The sequence below is a fragment of the Onychomys torridus genome, chromosome 14 (assembly GCF_903995425.1).
Source record: "Onychomys torridus chromosome 14, mOncTor1.1, whole genome shotgun sequence".
Taxonomy (NCBI): domain Eukaryota; kingdom Metazoa; phylum Chordata; class Mammalia; order Rodentia; family Cricetidae; genus Onychomys; species Onychomys torridus.
This window is the reverse complement of record NC_050456.1, coordinates 66,593,213-66,613,425: the sequence shown is the minus strand read 5'-3', so window position 1 is coordinate 66,613,425 and position 20,213 is coordinate 66,593,213. Positions and strand designations below refer to the sequence as shown.

The 20,213-nt window shown below is 46.4% G+C and overlaps 1 protein-coding gene across 9 annotated transcripts in view; it reads left to right on the top strand.

The window, feature by feature from the left end:
- The window catches only part of Foxn3 (forkhead box N3), a 383,817-nt gene that overhangs the window by 241,766 nt on the left and 121,838 nt on the right, over nt 1-20,213 (top strand). For 7 of the 9 annotated variants that reach the window (XM_036206015.1, XM_036206014.1, XM_036206016.1 and 4 more), the window contains one exon: nt 6,149-6,202. The exons of the other annotated variants lie outside the window; for them this stretch is intronic. In XM_036206015.1, the coding sequence (XP_036061908.1) occupies nt 6,149-6,202 (54 nt within the window). The remainder of the gene's footprint in view (nt 1-6,148; nt 6,203-20,213) is intronic. 9 annotated transcript variants of the gene reach the window in all.

Sequence of the window (20,213 nt, the reverse complement as noted above, 5' to 3'; positions counted from 1 at the left end):
CCAGCAGGCCGGCCCTTGCTCCTCACAAGTGAGGGGTCAGTCCAGCTTCCTAGCCCAAGATGGACATGATTTAGTCACTCTTTATTCTATGTCATCAGCCCTTTGATTCCTGCCCTGCAGCAATTACCTCCCTTGTTTAGTGACGCTTGCTTCCAGGTGAATAAGATTATCTTTGCAGTGTTTTGCTAAGCAGAAGATCATTTCCAAAAGCGGTGCACCAAATCATCCAGACCTTTCCCCCTTAAACAGTGAACACCACCCACCCTCTGTAGGTAGGAGGAGTCAAACTGGCGTTCTTGCCCAGTAGGAGCGTGTGGATCATGTTCTGTAGCCTTTGGTGTTTTTTTTTTTTCAAACACCCAGTCCTGCTTGTATTATTTACTGAGCCATCATCTGTGAAGCATCAGGAATTCCAGAGTCCTCGCCAACTGGAGATGATCCTCAGGTCGTCTGGAGAAAACATCCATAAGCTACCAGACATGTCTTCTAGTCTTATCTTTTTTTGAGAGCATGTTGCTAATCACAGCAGGCCAGGTTGGGACATGTTGTGTCTTTACTTCTGCATGGAAAGTTCTGGTGGAGATCTGTTCACCAGCTGCTCACCCCACCCTGTGCCTCCGAGGAACTGAGCTGAGCTGGCCCCCTCCCCGATGGCCGTGCTCACAAAGAGTAAAGGTGAACAGGAAGCGTGGTCAGAGAGCAAGTCCTCCATGTTTTGTGACTTTCTACCTCCCTTTTGCTCTGCCTTTGACCTCCTCCTCCCTTCCCTGCCCTTCTCTGCTCTCTTCCCCCTCTTCCCTCTCCAACTGTGAGGCCTTTGAGCAAAAGGACTTTTTTTTTTTCATCCTGAGACAGGGTTTCTCTGTGTAGTTTTGGTGCCTGTCCTGGATCTCGCTCTGTTGACCAGGCTGGCCCCGAACTCACAGAGATCCGCCTGGCTCTGCCTCCCGAGTGCTGGGATTAAAGGCGTGTGTCACCACCCCCTGGCTGAGGACTTTGTTTTTAACTAGCATTTCATTTTGTTTTCCTTTTTTTCCCCCCACTCTGAGATAACCCCACACACACACACCTTTTCTTTAGAGCCTTTGGAGAGACTGAGGCACATAGAGAGTTTTTACCCCTCTTCACTTTGCAGCAGAGCCCAAGGGAGAGAATACGCTGGCCAGACCTCAGCAAGTCTGTCCCACCTACAGTCCGCCATGCCCAGCCTCCTCTCTATCTGCCCTTGCTGTGGAGGGCCCTCAGTTGGTCTGCAGATGGATGCAGCCTCTGGGCCATCCTCGGGAGGAAGAAGCCAGCTGGGAAGGAGCACAGGGACAGGGAAATGGAAATGATCTAAAGATGTCAGGCTGTCAAGGGGTGAGTGACAGTGGCTTCCCCCAGGGCTGCCCCCTTGTGGGCCAGCACTCAGAAGCAGGACTCCATCTTGGGCCTGCAGCCAGTCAACAGGATGCTTGTCTGCTTTGCCAGCACGTGATGGAGCAGGACGTAAGACCCGCACGCCTGCCCTGCTGCAGACTGGCATAGTAGGCCCACCAGGCTCCCTCCCAGCTTCTGTAGGCACACCTGGTCCAGACCCAGTCTCAGTAACTCTCAGAAAGTGACTGTTGCTCGCTCGGTCACTCCATCAGCAAGTGAATGTGGGCTACTTACCTCAACTCTCTGGAGTGGTTTAAATGCCTGTCTCACATGAGGACTTTGGGATATTACATTAAGGAAATGGATAGGACACTTAGCTCTTGTGCCTAGTCCTAGAAGAGCAGCGTACGATTTCTCTTTCCTCGATAATCACGTGGTCTTGTTTTTACCTACACTACATATTGGTTGGTTTTGTATCACCACGTGTCTTTTTATACTTTTCTAATCCATGCTCTCTGCTGGATTTAAGGTCCATGGCTTCACTGTAAGTGCTGTCTTCTCCATGGGTTTTTAAGCAAAGGTTTACGTAGAGGTTCTTTGGGAGATATTTACTGGTGGGAGGTTGCTCTTACAGTCACCAGCACACATTGTGAGAATCGCTCAAAGGATTTTCATCCCCACGTCCAGTACCATTTGGAGGGAAATGAGGAGCTAGGCTCTGTGTTTCTTTCTTCTGAGGTCCCTGGGTAATTTGGGCAAGGTAGGTGTTTCTGCCTTCCAGCCTTGCCGTGCCCTTGTGGGTACAGGAAGCTCAACTCTGGACACTGTTATTCCTGAAGCCTAGGAGACTCATCATTCTGCCTCTGTGTGGGAAGGTTCATATTTCCAGGCTCTTGACTCCAAGGTACCAGATACCATCAGGGGATGGGACTCTCCAGCTGCAGTAGGAGGAACCAGTGTATGTTAGGTGCCTCAGGCCTGGGAAGGCCCAGCTTTGTGGCTTTCCTGAGCCTTTACTAAGAAGATCCCCCTTTGAGGCATGCTGTGCTGCTGACAGGCACTTGAAAGGTAAGGGCTGGAGCTCCCGCCTCTAGCCCCTCATCTTAATGGGGAAAGCTTCCAACCTAGGCTGGCCAGACCATCAATTGTGCGCTTTCTCCAGCAGACCCTTAATCCTGCTTACATCTCTGGCAGTAACTCATTAGCTTCCCCTTGTCCTTTTCCTCTTTGACGAGAACAAAGCTGGCTCCTCCCAGCTCTCAGTCTGGCTTTTCCTTCCCAGGGCATTGCCCTGTGCATGTTCATCTCCTCAAGAAAGCCCTCCGAGTGGCATCTTTCCTACCTGTCAACAGAGGGAGCACCTCATTCCCAGATGTCAGCCTCTGCGTTTGGAACTTCCATGTCCCTTGTTCTGCATGTCCCTGGATTCTACTGTGTGTGTGTGTGTGTGTGTGTGTGTGTGTGTGTGTGTGTGTGTGTGTGTGGGGGGGGGTCATCATCTTCAGTCCTAAAGGCCTCCCACTCAGCAGCAGCGCCCCAGCTCAGTAAAGGAAAGAACAGTTGCACACACCACACGGTAATGCCGATGGAATTTTACTAAAGCCCTTTGAAGTCCCTCCTTCTGACACTGCCCCTCTTGCCCTCCGCTCTTAGATGTGGTGTGCTCTGTCATCAGGGTTGGTGAAGTCAAAAGTTGCAGGAAAACCATCTGAATTTCTTGTAATACAACTCTTTGATGTTGAGTAAAACAAAAAAAATCTATTTCTACCCAGTGCCTTAGACTTCTGAGAGATGAACTCTGGAAGTCGGCTCTTTTAGCATGGTAAGAATTTCGAATTGATTTCCTCCTCTCTTTTAAACCCAAACTGTTGTGGATTTAGAGAGACACACACATAAGCACTGTCTGAGCACCTACTGTGTGCCAGGTCCCTTCTCCCCCCCCCCCCCCCCCAAGAACCAAGTGGGCTGGACCCCACTGCTCTTTACATTGGTGAGGTCTGAGAGAAGGGTTGGTTAGCCGTGTGCTGCAGATGGCGGAGTTGGGACCACGCCAGCTTGATTGAACGCCCCCCCCCCCCCCCCCCCCCCCCCCGCGATGTGCCGCCTCATGGTCATTGTCTTTTATGGAAATACTGTCCAGTACGTAGAGTTGACGTAATCCTTGGCAAGGAGGAATGGCATACGAGATGGTCAAAATCATTAACTTGGCGGGTCGAGAATCACCTAGGAGATAAACCTCCAGGCCAGTCTCTAAGGTCTTCTCTACATTAGCATGATTGAGGTGAGAATGCCCACCCTAAGCTGGACTACTGAATCAAAAGGAGAAGGCAGCGGCTGGGGAGGTCGCTTGGCTGGTAAGAGTACAAGCTGTGCACGCCTGATCGCCTGAGCTTGACTCCAGGAACCCATGTAAAAAGCCAGATATGGCGGAGGGCACCGGAACCTCGGTGCTCCTACGGCCAGGGGAGACTTGAGGCCAGCTAGCCTTGTAAACACAGCAGGAACAAGAGGGACCCTGCCTCAAAACAAGGTAGATGGAGAGAACTTACTGTGTGTCCCCCCCAGCCCCCACCCAAAGTTGTCCTCTGATTTCTATATATGTGCCTGTGTATCATACATGCATACATACTGGACACAGGCACACGCATCATAATAGTAATAAACCCAAAATATTTTCAGTGGGAAAAGGGAGGAACTAAGCTGAGTGTTAGTGTCAGCCTCTCTGCTTCCTGACCATGGATGCACTGTGCCCAGAACCTGAAGCTTTGCCCACGGTGGACTGCATGTTTGAGCTCTGTGAACCAAAAATACGCTCTGCCTTCCTGAAGATACTTTGATCAGGTACTCCATAGCCAGGATGAGAAAAGTAATATAGTTAACATCTTTTGAAAGGAGGAGGAGGGTGTGAGGCATGAGGGGTGGTAGAGACTGGTTTGGACAGCCCAGATAGGGGTGGGGCTAACAAGCATTGGAAAGGGGCCGGAAGTAAAGGTGTTGAAAGAGTTGCTGGGGGTGGGGGTTGCTGAGGCTCCTTGGTGAGTGGTAGACATGCTCATGCAGGAGGATGGCTTCCAGTGTAGAAAAGATGGAAAGGTAGATGTGGAGTCAAGACAGATCATACGGTATTTTCCTCAAACTGTTTGGTTTTATTATTTGGGAGTTATTTATAAGTTATTTATAATAAGAGAGAAAGTCAAAGTTCACTGCATCCAAAGACTCCCTTATAGTGATATTTCATTTGTATTGAAATGTGATTTTATTTGTATGTTAATAAAGTTGACTTGGGGTCAGAGCAAGCCAGAGCAGAAGCTGGGTGGTGGTGGTGGTGGTGCACGCCTTTAATCCCAGCACTTGGGAGGCAGAGCCAGGCGATCTCTGTGTGTTCAAGGACACAGCCAGCATGGTGACACAAGCCTTTAATCTCAATACCAACCATAGAAGACCTGGAGGTCTGTACAGACAGGCAGTGACGAGGAGGTCATGTGGCTGGGTTTACAACCAATGAGAAAACAGAAAGTCTAAAAAAGAAAAAACACATAGAAGTAGCTCTCTGGCGGAGAGGAAAGACAGAGCAGCAGTGAAGGGTAAGGTTTTCAGCTCTCAGCTATTGCTCTGACCTTGTGGCTTTTAACTCTGCAATTGGCTCTGTGTTTCTTATTTAACAAGACGGATACATCTACACTCCCTTATCCTAGAATGCTGCCATTGGAATCCAGCTTGTTTTCTTTGTACTGGGGAATAAATGTTCATAATTATTCTTAAAATTGTGTTTGTATAGAAAACTAACCACCTTTTGGATTTGAGTATATTTTCTTCTAAAATCATTATAGATAAAGCAATGTATTTTATTAACATTCATCAAAAAAGAGTCTCTAAGCATGAATCCGAGTCTCCAGTATTGCACAAACTCAAAAACAAACAAACAAACAAAAAAACCACACACATACACACACACACACACACACACACACACACACACACACACGCACGCACGCACAAAGCTGAAACTAGAAAACGCACACACACAAATTAAATATGCACTGACATGATTTTTATCCTCTAGTTCACCTTCAGGTGATAAAATGGACTAAGACACTGTGCTTTGTTAAGGAACAAGCAGGGAATGTACTTGTAAAACTACGTGACTAACTTTTTGGTTCACATGTATTAGGCTCTATCCGTCAGAACAGGCCTTGGAGTTGGAGGTTCGATAAGGCAAGGGGTAGGTTCCGACAGGCGATGGATGCGCTGTACTGGTCATTTGGGTTTGTATGTGCCCTGTCACACCAGTTGCCTGGGAGACAAAACACGACAGGTCCGAGACTGCTTTCAGCCATCCATCCCCATGGGAGTGTTGCTAACAAGAGAATTAACTGAACTCACTGTCAGACCTCGGGCTTTTTCTTCGTAGTTACTCACTCTTGGATCATCCTTGTAATTTCTCGTGGTTCTTTTGATAGATCCTATATTTTGAAGGTCTACAACCTGACCCTTTGATGTGAGTGTGCATTGTAAAATGATTCTTACAGCCAAGCTAATTAATGTTTCTATCATCTCAGATTGTGTGTGTGTGTGTGTGTGTGTGTGTGTGTGTGTGTGTGTGTGTGTAACACTTAAGGGCTGCACACACCTAACAAGATTTTCTGTGTGAATATGATGAACTACAGTCGCCCTGCAGCACGGGGCGGGAGTGGGGGGCTGGGGAGGGGTAGGGTCTTAATCCTCTCATCATGATTTTTTGTACCTGTGACCATTTTCTCCCCCTGCTTTTCACATTCTCTTCAAACAGCGTCCAGACCAGTGTCATCAGACCTCTTCCTGTGCTCTCTCCTGGACATTTCCGGTATGGTGTCCTGAGTCTTTCATGCGTTTTTAATGGCTTTGATACTCTCCATTTTATTTTGTCCTGAATATGAACTTGTTCTTAACATGAAATTGATTTTTGGTTTTTCCAGACACGGTGTCTCTGTGTAGTTTTGCGCCTTTCCTGGATCTTGCTCTGTAGACCAGGCTGGCCTCGAACTCACAAAGATCTGCCTGCCTCTGCCTCCTGAGTGCTGGGATTAAAGGGGCGCAACATCATCGCCCAGCGAAATTGATAATTTTTAAGCTGTAGGCTGGAGTGGATGCTGTGTATGCATTGGGAGCTGTGGTCTCTATGTTTAGTACTTACTTCTGTTTTATGTAAAGGAAAACCCACGTTAAGGATTTCTTTCCCACCTCTTAGAACACTGGAATTAAAAGGACCTTATAGTCGTCCAGTGTAGAGCTCCCCAAATGGCTTGACTTGTGTTCAGCAGATGTTGGGATTTTACTTTTGATTGTATGTGAAAATTTTCATGTCCCAAAATTGGGGGAATACAGATGATCACAGTAACTTCTTTGTAGTACACGCACTAAAGAGTTTCCCACTTTTTATGAAATTGATCTTTTAAAAAGTGATAGCGCACTAATTATTAGCATATCCTAAGGGATACCAATTTAGAGGGGAAAAGATACCTAAAAGTGTCTCCTGTGTAAGTTGTTACTCAGTGCTGGCAGGGAAAATCGGTTTAGTGATGGGAACTCTTCCTCTTTCCGAGAAATAATAGAGTCGATCGAAAATGCTAGAGTGATTGCACGCGGGAGGGGCAGCTGTTCTGTGTGACGTGAGTTTCAGTTACGTCTCTGTGCTTGTGTGAAGTCAGTCAGAACAAAACTTCTGTTTCTTACTACAGCAAACAGCCAGATTCTTCTGGAGGACACTCGTCTAATCCACTTCCTCTTTACAAGTAAAAACACTTGATCACATGCAGAGGTTAGTGACAGGATCTGGGACTTTGTTCTTTTCCCCATGTCAGCACACTGCTAAATACACTTAACACCTTGTTTAAAAAAAAAAAAAAAAAATCAGTGCAGGTGCAGACAACCCCAGATGTCCATCCACAGGTGGTTAAGCAGAATGTGCACAAGGAAGTATTATTCGGCCTTCAAAAGGAATGGAGTTCTGACATGCCGCAGCCTGCATGAGCCATGAGGACATTATGCTGAGCATTATGAGTAAGGCAACGGTTACAGAAAGCTCCTATGTCATTTTCTGTTTGGGATCATGAAAGAGCTCTGAAAACAGATAGGGGTAGAATTGATTAATTGATTATGCAATAGGAATGTCCCAAATGCCACTGAGCTGAACTTTAAAAAAAAAAAAAAAAAAAAAAAAAGGGTTCAGATGGCAGTTTCATGTTATATATATTTTAGAACCTTCCCCAGAATAGGCACAGAAGAAGAATAAAAAGGAAGCACACAACTTTTTCTTGGGTGGGGGGGGGAGCACATTTTATTTTGCACTTAGGCATCCATCCGTTCTTTCCTTTGGATCCACCCCCTTGGGAGTCCAGGTCCGGAGGGAGAACCTTGAGGCAAATAAGACAGGCTCTTTGCCCTGAGGGGCCCCTGAGGCACAGCGGCCAACGGCGGTCTTGAGGCTGCCATCTTTTTTGAACACTTTCCTGCAGCCTGTCAAGCTGAGCGATGGTCTCTCCTGGGCTGACAGGCCTGACTTGCCGCCGCTTGTGTCCTGGTCTTCTTCTTGGGTCCACCCCATCCTTCAGTTGAGACTTCCCCCTCACCTGTAGACAAATGGCCATAATCTCTTTTTACTCTTCCTTTACAAATAGCAGTTTAAGTGACAGGCTCCTGGGCCTGAGTCAGTTAAAGGGATTCACGGGAGATCCATCTCTGCTTTTTTGTCTGAGAATCAAAATAACTGGGGTGACTGGAAAGGAGGCAGGGTGGCAGGGATGTGTGTCTTTCTTGGAGCTGAATGAGATCTCTGAAACTCCAGTGCAAAGCAGTTTCTGTGTTCAGAAAGGTGCAACAGAATGGTGTCACCTGCTGCCTTAGAGGCCTTTGGACAGTTTTTTGGGGGGTTGGGGGTGGGGAGAGTATTTCAAGACAAGGTTTCTCTGTGTAGCCCTGGCTGTCCTGGAACTCACTCTGTAGACCAGGCTGGTCCCAAACTCATAGATCTGCCAACCTCTGCCTCCCAAGTGCTAGGCTTAAAGGCATGTTCCACCACCATCTGCATGACTAAACCAGGTTTCCTGTTGATCATCAGAGTGCTTACCCCATTAGGAAGATGGACGTATAAATCTCAGTTGGCTGAACTGGGTTTAGTTTTCCTGTCTGTTTGGAGTTCCTCCAAGTGTTGAGGGTCTGCAAGGCAGTGGTGACACTGTAGAAGGCATTAACAGTTGTTTTGGGAGAACACTGCTGGTATCTGAAACCTAGGTGTTTGATGTTGATGCTGGCTCAGGTCACTTCTTCACAGAACTCAGTTCCTTGCTTGTAAACCCCAGTGGCTGGGCTGGGCCATCTCTATAGTCCCTTTGGATTCTGGGAGACTGTGCATGTACTACTGGCAGCTAGCAAAACATGGTCTGCCAGGCTTGTGAGGAATTTACACATTTAAAAACGACATCCTTGATCACTTAGACAACTCTGGGAAACAGGAAGCCTAGCACCTCTTCAAGTGGTAAACCCATCTGATTGTTAGACAAGTAGTTGGGATAAGTGAACCAAATGTCACTAGAGGTATTATCTGTGACAGCCCTGTCCATTCTACCATCTATAGAACTGAATCAATCCATTGGGTGAAAGTTATACATCTGTTCCACAAGCCACAGATAAGTTTACAGTATAGTGTAAACTTTGACTCTATACCTCTCATTACAATTTCCTAAGCTATATGACAGCATTCCAGGACTGGTAATCCCAAAGATGGCAGTAGCCAAGCTCATTGCAAGGGGTTTCTAGACAGGGAGTAAGATCTCTAGTGGTTAAGCATGTCATGCATGAAATGAGAGAGAAATATTCAGAACGCCCCTTTTTCCTTCCCCGTTGCAACTGAGCGTTCATATTCATGTATCAGTTGTTTTTTGCGTGGTTTTCCCTACACACCACATCCTAAGAGCTCACTGCATGCTGGATTCAACTTCTTGGTCCACCAGGACGGTTCTTGGCATGTGTAGACTTCATTGTGATCCTGTGTATACACGCACCATTTCTCTTACAAGGGTGTAATTGTAGACGCACAGTGATTGCACTTGGACACTGGAAAGCCGTCCATGGCTCTGGTCAGACTGCCCCCACACACGCATCTATGTATGTACTGGGTATGCAGGAAGTGTTACGGGAGGCGTGTCAGATGTTGGAAACACTCAGTGGGTAGACGCTGACTTGGACCCAATGCAAGTGGTTAAATATTTCATGTTCTGCGCTCTTCTTACTTCGTGCCATTTGCTGTGGGTTGGAGGATGAGATGGAGTGTGTGCTTTGACTGACAACACTAAGTGCTTGCTGGTTGTCTGCACAGGCAGGGCTTTTTGTTGTTTTACAGCTCTGACATTTTTTTTTTAAAGCAATGTTTACTATTTCTGGCCATTATGTACACTAATATAAAATTTTAATTAGAGTCTTTCTTTTCAATTAATTATTATAGCCTTGTTTGTTTGCTCTCTCGACAGAGCTTACATTATGGGAACAAGCAAGATCAATTTTCTATCAGAGAATTCATTACTTTTGACTATAGTCCAGTGCGCTGCTGAGTGTGTATCTCACACTCTTGGTGACTTCCCCAGCAGCTGGAGGATTGTGGGATGGGACAAGGGTGGGTATTCAAGGGTCCTCAGTGGGAAGATTGTTTGGGCCTGAGAAAAATTCTGATAAGTGTTCCTCTCAGATCATTATGTGAGTGAAGTCAAAATTCTGTGTGAGCCCAGACATTGAAAACCCTTGTGTCATTTTTTAAAAATCTTTTGTTTGTCTGTTTTGTACTATCCAGACAGTTGAAATGAGGTGTGGGCTAAGAAAGATTTTTCCTAAGGAAAGTTGTTTTGTTGGGCCGCATCTATTAAAGAAGGCATATTGTTTGAGAAGGTAGGAGTCTGACATTGTACTCACCTCCAGGGTCCACACAGTGCCTGGTACCTAGAGCTGTTGAGTGGATATGCGTTGAATGAGAAGGCATGTCCTAAATAGCAAGTGCTGCTTTGTATCATTGGTAAAATGTTTTCTGGATTAAAGATGGTCCGTGCCCATGCCTGCAGTAATTTTCTGTGAGTAATGTCTTAGGTAGGGCTGACTTCTGTCCATATATCACATGACAGGTGGGTGTGGTTGTAGAAAGGTGAAGATATTACCAGCACAAGTCTCACAGCACTCAAGGGCAGAGTGTAAACTCAAGTCACCCACACATACCTGGTCCAGGGCCACCTGCGCTGTCACTAGCCAAATGATGTCAGGATATCTAGTGTCACCTGTCTTGCTGTTTGTCACTGCTCTGCCATACAAGACCAGGAATGTGGGGTTGGGGATTTAGCTCAGGGGTAGAGTGCTTGCAAGCGCAAGGCCCTGGGTTCCGTCCTAAGATCTGGCAAAAAAAAAAAAAAAAAAAAAAAAGACCAGGAATGCCTGTCACCCAGTGAAGTGACAGGTAACAGGCCCTAGACCAGTGGTTCTCAACCTTTGGGTCACGACCCCTTTAGTGGTCACCTATCAGATATTCTGTTTATCAGATATTTACATTACGATTCACAATAGTAACAAAACTGCAGTTATGAAGTAGCAATGAAATAATTTTATGGTTGGAGGTCACCATAACATGAGAAACTGTATTAAAGGGTCACAGTATGGGGAAGGTTGAGAACCACTGTCTTAGACCAGGAGAGTTCCATAAGTAGGCCTATTTACAAATGTTTTATGTTCTAGTTTAGGCACACTCAGTAGCACATGTACACAGACACACTTTGAGATATTTTCCACCAGATGTAAGTGTGTGCCAAGGTTCTCTTCGTGTTCCCCTGCATGGTGGGCGATGGGTAAATATAATGTCATGGGTAATGTTTTCTCTGCCTGAAATTGGAAATGTCCTGCCACCTTCCTGAAAGTATGAATAATTTCTGGCCCTTGAACTAAGGCTGCCAGTGCTGGCCAGAGCTGGTAACTTGGCTGTTTAATTATTTTGAAGTTGACTCTTCATTCCTAAATGGCTCATAGACACTCCCGCCGCTGCCGCCGCCACCACCCCCTCCCATGGTGGTGGTTCACTGCCACATCTTGTCCCTGCAGTGTCTAAAGGGGCTTGTTAGCTGCATCTGAGAACTGTCAAGGGCAGTATGAGAAACTGAGCTACAAAACCTCTTCTGGAACATTCCAAGCCCCTCTAAACCAGGCCCAAGGTCACAGTGTTAGCGACATAATGGAGCTGGAACTTGAACACTGGCAGCCTGGTCCAGATGCCTCTTCTGTGCCCCCATCCTTGCCTGGATCTGTTCTGTCTCTGACGATTGTCATGCTGGCCCCTGCGGGTGGCCGCCTTCATTGCTATGCTTCTGCCCCTTCTTTGGCTCTTGGTTTGATTCACCTTCTCATCTAGAAGAGAACTTCTGATCCTCTAGCCTTTCTTCCCATTGCCCCTCTTGACCTTCCTCCTTCTTAGCTTTTGTTACCACACACATCTTCTGCATTTCTTTTGTGTAAACTCCTTGACTACACGGGCTTTGTCTTGTTCGGGGCCATGCTCTGGAGTGCATCCTCCACTGCTGTGTCTAGGGTTTAGAATGGTACCTGGCCCTTTGTGCCGCAAAATGTAGCTATTTTTGAATGAATGAATGAGTGAATTACTACGCCCCCAGTGAACATTCCAGTTGATGGTCCTTTCAAGGCATCTTGTCTGCTCCGAACAGTTGAGGACAGAGGCTTTATTCCTGTTTCTGTGACCCAACACTCCCCTTCTTAGTCAGCTTCTGAGTCTTCCTGGGATACTCTTCATTGTGGACAGTTCTGCCATATTGATCTCTTTCCTGTCCTTCACCGTGTCCTCTCTTCCAGTTCAGAACACAAGTACGGCATGTGCTTGAGCGTGTTTCCTGGCTCCTGCGCCAGCGGCCACCTCTCCTCAATGGAGTTTAAGTAGAGTGGGGGCAGAAACCATGTCTCCCCCCCCCCCATCCCACCTCCTCCTCAGCTTGGCACCTATCAGAGAAGAGGCACTGACACCTATCACTAGATGAATGAAGCCGGTTAATGCCGTGGGTAGGCCCACGGGAGTACGTAGGATCCGCCTCACCCTGGAATTAAGTGTTTCTTTGGCTCTGTGAGATCTTTAGTACTCAAGCTGTGAGATTTAAAGGCAAAATGCTTCCTGCTAATTATTAACAGTTGCCCTGTAAGAACAAAGTCATTATGGGGCCCTGAACCCTGGCACCGTGCCCCCTCCCAGCAGCAAACAATGGCACAGAGTGGGAGAAAAAGCAAAAGCCACCGCAGGCCTGGTGCCCGCCAGATTACCCAAAGAGGATTGCAGTGTCGGGGCCAAAAGAGCAGGGAGTGGGTAGAAGGATTTGGAATGAGATTATAGCACCTAAAAGATCCTTGCTTTTGTTCAAGAAATGGTTTAGTGGTTTTTGTCAAGACAGCGAGGCAATCCAGTTGAGGGCCTGGACTGTAGATCAGTGTCCCGGGGCTCTTGAGATACTTAAAAACCAGTTGATCTGTAATTGCTCTTGTTGTTTTTGTGGGGGGGGGGGGAGGAAGAAGAAAGACAGGAATCAAGAGAGGGAGACTCATGACTAGCTCTCAACAAGTGAACTTGGACATGAGATCTATCGGGAGAGCGCAAAGGCCTCTTTTTAAAGACATCTCATTTGGTCAGTATGTCTTCAAGCCAAAGTCTAGGAAGGGAGTGGGTGGTGTGACCAGAATACAGTTTCTTTTTAACCTTGAGGAGAACCCATTCCCGTCTACCCTGATTCCTGCATGCCAGGCCATTCGTAAAAGCTCTGCAAAGACAGTGTCGTGTGTGTGTGTGTGTGTGTGTGTGTGTGTGTGTGTGTGTGTGTGTGTGTGCGCGTGCGCGCGCACGCGCGCATGCAGGCATGCTCTTTTTAAAAAATTAATTTGTTTTATGTGTCTGAGTGTTTGCCTGTGTGTATGTATGTGAACCATTGTGTATGCCTGGTACCTGGAGAGGTCAGAAGATGGGGGTCAGATTCTCTGCAACTGGAATTGTGAATGGTTGTGAGCTACCACATGGGTACTGGGACTGAACCCTGAGTCGTCTACAAGAGCAGCAAGTATTCTCAACCAATGAGCCATCTTTTTAGCCCTTAGAATTTTTTTTTAAAGATTTCTTTTTAGTCACTATGCATGTGGGAGTGGATATGGTTAAGTGCACATGAGTGAAAGTACCCATAGAGGCCAGGGGTGTCTCACCCCCTGGAACTGGAATTAATAGGTAGTTGTGAGCTGCCTGATGTGGGTGCTGGGAACTGAACTCTGGTCCTCTGCCAGAGCTTCACTGCCATGCAATCTCTCTAACATCCTGTGTTGGGTTTTATACCTGCCATAACAGTTTTCCTGATGCTTCCTGGTCTCTTTATGTTTAGTACATCCTGGAGGTATATTTTATTTACTCTTAACCCCATTGCCTCCTAACCCTAGATCTCAGTTAGCATCTTCTTCCTTATGTTAGTAACAGCTCTGTTCTCGTTCTCTCTCTCTCTCTCTCTCTCTCTCTCTCTCTCTCTCTCTCTCTCTCTCCCTCCCTCCCTCCCTCCCTCCCTCCCTCCCTCCCTCCCTCTCTCTGGCTTTTATTAATATTAGAGCAGGATTTCAGTTCTACCTAAGAAGAGGAGCCCCAAGAGGGATGTATCTTACTGCTGATGGCAGATGGATTATGTGATGGTTGTGTATTAGTTAACTCACTGATGAACACACCAGGTTTAGAGGCTGGAGAGATGGCTCAGTAGTGAAAATGCATGCTGTGTAATTCTACAAGCTGGAGTTTGGCTCCCGGCACTCATGAAACAAGCCAGGCATGCCACAAATGCCTATAATTTCAGCTCCAAAGGATCCAACATGCTTTTCTGGCTTCCATGTATGCACTCACATGCACTCACATCCAACATGTGTGCATATTCTCTCACATTGATACACACACAGAAAAGTCAATCAATCTTTAAGAAGTGAATACCAGGTTTATTTTATTTGTTGCATTGCATTACTGCGATCTCAGTACCCAACAGACACAACTAAGAAAGAAAGGACATTTCAGATCATCATGGTGGTCAAGGATGAGTAAGTAGTCCATGGCAGTGGGAAGGTGTAGCAGGGACTTTTCACATGATGGATGATCAGGGCCCTAGATCACTAATAATTCCTACAATAGGAACCAGGAATGGGCATTACCTTTTATTAGTGATTCAAACTTCTGCCATTTGGTGTCACCTCCTAAAGGTTCCCCAGCTTCAGGTTCAAGCCACAACACAAGGGGACCCAGTTTGTGAATAATCCTGAAGAAAACTTTTGAGAGATTTTTTCATCCCACGAAGCTCGAGAAATTCCCCCATCCCACTTGAGACAGCAAATACACCTTATTACAAACTTTACTACCAAATCTTTTGTTCGAACTTCCATGACTGACAGTCCATTTGAAGCTGTGGATTTGTTTTCTGCTGATAGGGAGGATGTGCTGAATGATGGAGTGAGAGCTGGTAGAGGGGGATTTCACTGTCGTGGTCCCTTTTCAGTTATAAGGATGTACAAATGTGCCTACCCTTGGGAGGCTTGCGAAGTAATTATTTTTAATGTATTTCTGATTTGAGGCTCTGTCTTGTCCCTTCCTCTTAAAAGCCTTGCTATACAAGTGTGAGGACCTAAATTTGAATCTCCAGCACCTATATAAGAAGTTAGTATGATTCTGTGTACCTACTCTAGTATTGTTTGAGGGGCAGAGGCAGGAGGATTGCTGGGAGTTTCTGGCTACCTGCCTAGCTCCGGGTTCCATGAGAGACTAGGTAGAGCATCCTGTTATGGTCTCTGCTGACACACTGCAGATACAGCACTCAAACTCAAAAGCGTAAAAGGAAGTAACCCATATGAAGTGACCTCTACTTTCCTCTTATCCATTGCCTGAAAATGTTTTTATTTGAAGATGGGACTGCTTGAGTTTGAGTTAATTAAAGCTTTAATTGTGTTTGATTCTGGAGCAGACCTAATGTTGACTTATCTGAATAATGAAATGCAGATTGCCATCTTCCCAGGGATGCCTTTCCCGGATGGTGAGTAATTGGTAGCAACCTTAATACCTGCGCTGCTGGCGCTGCTTTGAGATGTATTTGTGTTAATTTTGGCCGTCTGTTTGGATGTGGGAAAAGTGAGAACAGTCATACAAATGTGGCTGAGAACTGTTGTCAGTGGATGACTTGAACGCTTGTGCGTTGGACATAAGATGTCACCCTATATTACAAGCTCTAGCCACTCCTTGACTTCTGGAACAGTGCTGATGTAGCGGCCCTAGGCTGGTGTCTGCAAACATGCTATGTGGGGAGGGTTCCCCCACCTTTCCAAAACATCGAGGTGCGGCTGTCTGTGCCCACACTGCTGTATACACGGTCTGGCTGATGGAAGCCGCCTGGAATTTTGGTGTATTCTAGTGGAGGATGCTCGTGTGAATTGTCGCCAGCAAAAATGCGTGGGCTCTGTGTGTGACACACATACCTCTATGTAGGCAGCACCTTCCATGTGTTGTCAGGATTTGTTGCTGGAAGGAGAGAGCCCACCTGTATGCTTCATGTAGGGAGGATGCTTGGTAGCTGGCACTGCAGTAAGTGGTGGATTTGACCTTTGAGCATCTACATTGGCTGACTGCTTTTTGACCCTTTGCTGTGAGCCCTGTGAGTCTTCCTAGTGACTTACTGAACCGGGAGGTGGGCTTGGAAACTCCTTAAATTATCCCCTACTGAATTGTCTCTCCCTGCCTCCCAGTATCCAGAGACACAGACCTGTTAATTTTGCACATAATGCCCTCTCTGGAGTCCTGGCTTCCTGTGACACTGTCTGTCCTGATCGTCCCCAGCTTGCCTCTGAATTTGCTGCACTCGCCTGTTTTTAATTGCTTCGTTTTCCCTTCAGTCCATCTTAATGTCATTTTGTCTAAAACTAAGCCACCATAGAGCATTGCTAGTGAAATAAAACCCAGATCCTTCAGGTTACCAGCCCTGTGTTCAGCTCCATCCGGCAGCTGAATGACAGTGTGACAGGTTTGAATCTCAGCCCTACCCACTATCTGGCACATTCTGTTAGCTCTCGGTGTATAATGTCCTTTGGTCAGTCCGTGTTTGATATCCTTAGAGTGGGGAGCACATACAAGTGTGTTTCATGTCTCAGTGTCACCTGAGGTTATGTTTTGTAGTTACCCACCTTTGGTGCTGTCCTCTGGGCTGTCAGCTGCTCTCTGGCATTGTGACTGGGTGTGACTCTTTAATAATAAATGAATGAATGAGTGAGAAACAGAAGGTTGATTAAGCATAGCATGGTTCACTCATACAATGAATATAATGGTTTAGTTGTGAGGCTCTTAAGACACCCTCACTAATAAACAGTATAATAGATGCCTGGATTAACTAATATCAGGGCAGCTAATGAATAGAGGGATGTCTGAATGGTGTGGGAGATGAGGTTGACCAGATGGCTGTATCAGACTTTCCCAGTTCAGTATCAGAGTTTGCACTTTCAGCACAGAGAAGAGGGTGGGAACTGTTGGGATCTGTGCTGCTAAGAAACAATCATAGGAGGGAAGTCTGCCCTCGGGACCCTTTGATTCTACCCCTACTGAAGCTCGCCTTTCTCCTCAGTGACATTTTAAGCTACTATATGCAGAGCAGGCACTTTCAAGAGAACAATCCTGGTGTAATGACTTGTGAGCAACTCTCCAGGGTGTCTAGATTTTCTCCGGTTTCTGGACATGGAAGGAACTCACAGAGAAGAAAACACTGGTCTGTTCTAGAACTAACTCAAACTGCTGAGGCAGCTGGTTGGACTTCAGAGAGAATTACCATGTCTTATATTTGTTAATCGATAGGAAGGGTTGGCTTAGGATGGCTGCTGCTTGTAGAAAGTGACTATGTCATTTGCCACACACAGACAGCCTTGTCTGAGGAGTTTAGTAATGCCAATCTTTTGTTTTTGAGGCAGGATCTGTCTAAGTTATCCAGGCTGGCCTTGGACTTGCAGCCTTCCTGCCTCAGTCTACTGGAATGTTGGGAATACAGGCCTGCGCTACTTTACAGCTTGGACGACTTCTTGACAAGTTACTGTATCTACAGAGATTTTGCTCATGCATAAGATTATATTGGGTGGTACTTTGTAGTGTGTAGTATTTCCCTCAATACTGTGCTATGTGTATCTTCTCTCACCCATCAACATTAATACACAAGATGCTCTTTTTTTTTTCCTTGCACCATGTTTGACGTCTCCTTGTGTAGATTTAGGCTGCTCTCCATTTCTTGATAATATAACCATGCCTCAGTAAACATGCCGAGGCTTAGACTTTGGCACCTTCGCCTGATAATTAAAAAAAAAATCATTGCAGTTGAATCTTGGGTTGGATTTTCTAGGAGTGGCATTTGTATGTAAGGGATTTGCTGAGGGAGTACTTGGGAGAGGGGTAGGTTGGGAAGGAGATGGGAACACAGCAGATGAGGAGAGATCAAGCAGAGAAGGTCTGAAGTTGAGCCTCGGCCTGATGGGAGTATAATTACACCAACACGTTCCTCTTGGAATCTTCAGCTGAGAGCAGTTGGGTAGAAGGCTGGTGGCTGTGAGCAGTTAGCCCACAGGGCAGCCAAGGGGTAGTTCGTGGGCCCTGATGCAGAGCATATGGATAGATGGCTGCCACAGGTGCTAGCAAGTAACATATGTGATCCTGACTTTAAGCTGGGTGCTATACTGAGTATGTAAATGAAATGTTCACAGGCCCAGAAGCCGCCATGTCTCCATTATGCAGGTGAAATAGAAAAGCTATCTTCTGTGTGTCACAGGAGCAAGTGGAGTTTTGAGACAGCCTTTGGTAGATTCTAAAGCCTGGGTTCATTCTTGACAAGCTGTGGAATAGAAACGTTAATTCCCAAAGCTGAGTTGGCGGGTCACAGGGTGTGTCTGTCTGTCTGTCTTCTCTACTGTCAGTCAGATCTGCCCAGTCTCAGATCTGTTAATCTAGTTGGACTTGCTGTTTTCGTGTGGTCTTTGCTGGGATTGGGAACCTCCTTGTGTTTCCTGGTCAGCATTATTCTTTCCCTCACTTGATAGTCTTTTCCACAAGGGTGTGAATTGCCTGCATAGTCCCACAGTGTGAGCTCTGCCCCTGTGGTCTGTGTTACACCAAGGCATCTTGCTGTTTTCAGCTAGGGTTAAACTCCATGCCCACAGGAGGCCATCCACAGACCCACCCCCACCTCTCCTGGTTCATGTGTGACTCCTTCCTTCCCAGCCTAAAACCAGTTAAGGAATCTTTTTAATTCCCTTTTGATTACTCAAAGCATTGATTGTGCCGTGAAATCTACGCACAGACACTCGGGCACTCGTGCTCACACACAACAGGCATGCTCACGTATACACGCGCCCACTTTTTTCTTTATAACTTTTTAATCATGCCACCAGCATCACCTACGTGATGGAAAAAGCAGAGTCCTGGATTTCGGGCTTCCCTGCTTCTGTCCTGTGTAGGGCTGTGGTGAGATCCAGGGCAGATGGAGTGTGGTTAGTGGCCTCCCAAAAGCACAGAATTGGGGTTCTAGAGTATTGATCCTTAGGGGCTCCAGAGAGGTCCCACCCCTCTCACATGGGAGAGACTTAGTGAGGTGGAGTAACCTGTAAGGGGTGACAGTGGCGGCTTGGGGGGGTGGGGGGGCACAACCTGGTTTTGAAGTTTGGACTCTTCTGTAAAAGAAGCTTTTTTCATATCATAAAGAAGAGAATAATAAGCAGGGTTTGTGTATTCATCAAGGATATTGCATGCACATACACAGGGACCAGCTACAGCTAGGGAACAGGTAGCCATAAACCACTCAGGTTCCTGTGGCTCCTCTCTGGGCATTTAGATACCTGCTCGTGCGTGCGTGTGTGTGTGTGTGTGTGTGTGTGTGTGTGTGTGTGTGTGTGTGTGTCTGTCTGTCTGTCTGTCTGTGTCTGTGTGTGTCTCTGCTCTGCCTGTGGCACCATTGGTCTCTCTACAAGCCGCCTCTCTGCTTTACCCAGCTCCGTTCCCACTTCCTTCAGCAGCTTCATGCACACAGACTTTGACCCATCCCGACTGTCTTCTGGCCTCCCAGAGGTTTCTGCTTGCACTTCCTCAGAGTCATAGGGGATGACTGGTCCTCAGTGTTACCTGGTGGGCAGACTTCTTCACACACCCACTCTCATTGGTTCCATATTCCCATCAGCCCTGAAAACGGTATGCATGTTTTGATTTTAACAGCCAGAATTATTTCCATTTAAAGACTGGTGTGGATTTACTGGATGATCTGAAGGGCCCCTCGGATTGTTCCATTGATAACCACAGAAAGGAGAGACAGTTGGAGCAAAACCAGTTTGAGTTTGTGTGTGTGGAGGTGGGGGGAGGGTCGAGGGAGCTGAAAGGAGATGGCTTCCAAGTCATGATTATGAAATTTAATAGTAATGAAATTAGCATTCCACAGGGACTGTTTTCTGGGAATTCTGCTAGTGCAGTCACTGAATAAAACATTCTCAGATCAGCCAAGACTTGAGGCATCGCAGTGGCAAATGGGCTATTTGCTTTGTTTCGGTTGTTATATTTAAAGTTCATCTAAAATCAATTTCTGTCTCCAAGAACTGGCGTTTCCCCCCTCATTGTAGGCTTTTGCGGGCTCCTTCTGTAAACGGAAAAATAGTAAATATTTAGCACAAAATTAACACATACATAAATAAACAAGTTTGTTGTACCCTGGTAAACTTTTATTTTTGGGTACTGAAAATTTAATCTTGTGTAATATCCAAATACCATTAAATAACGATCT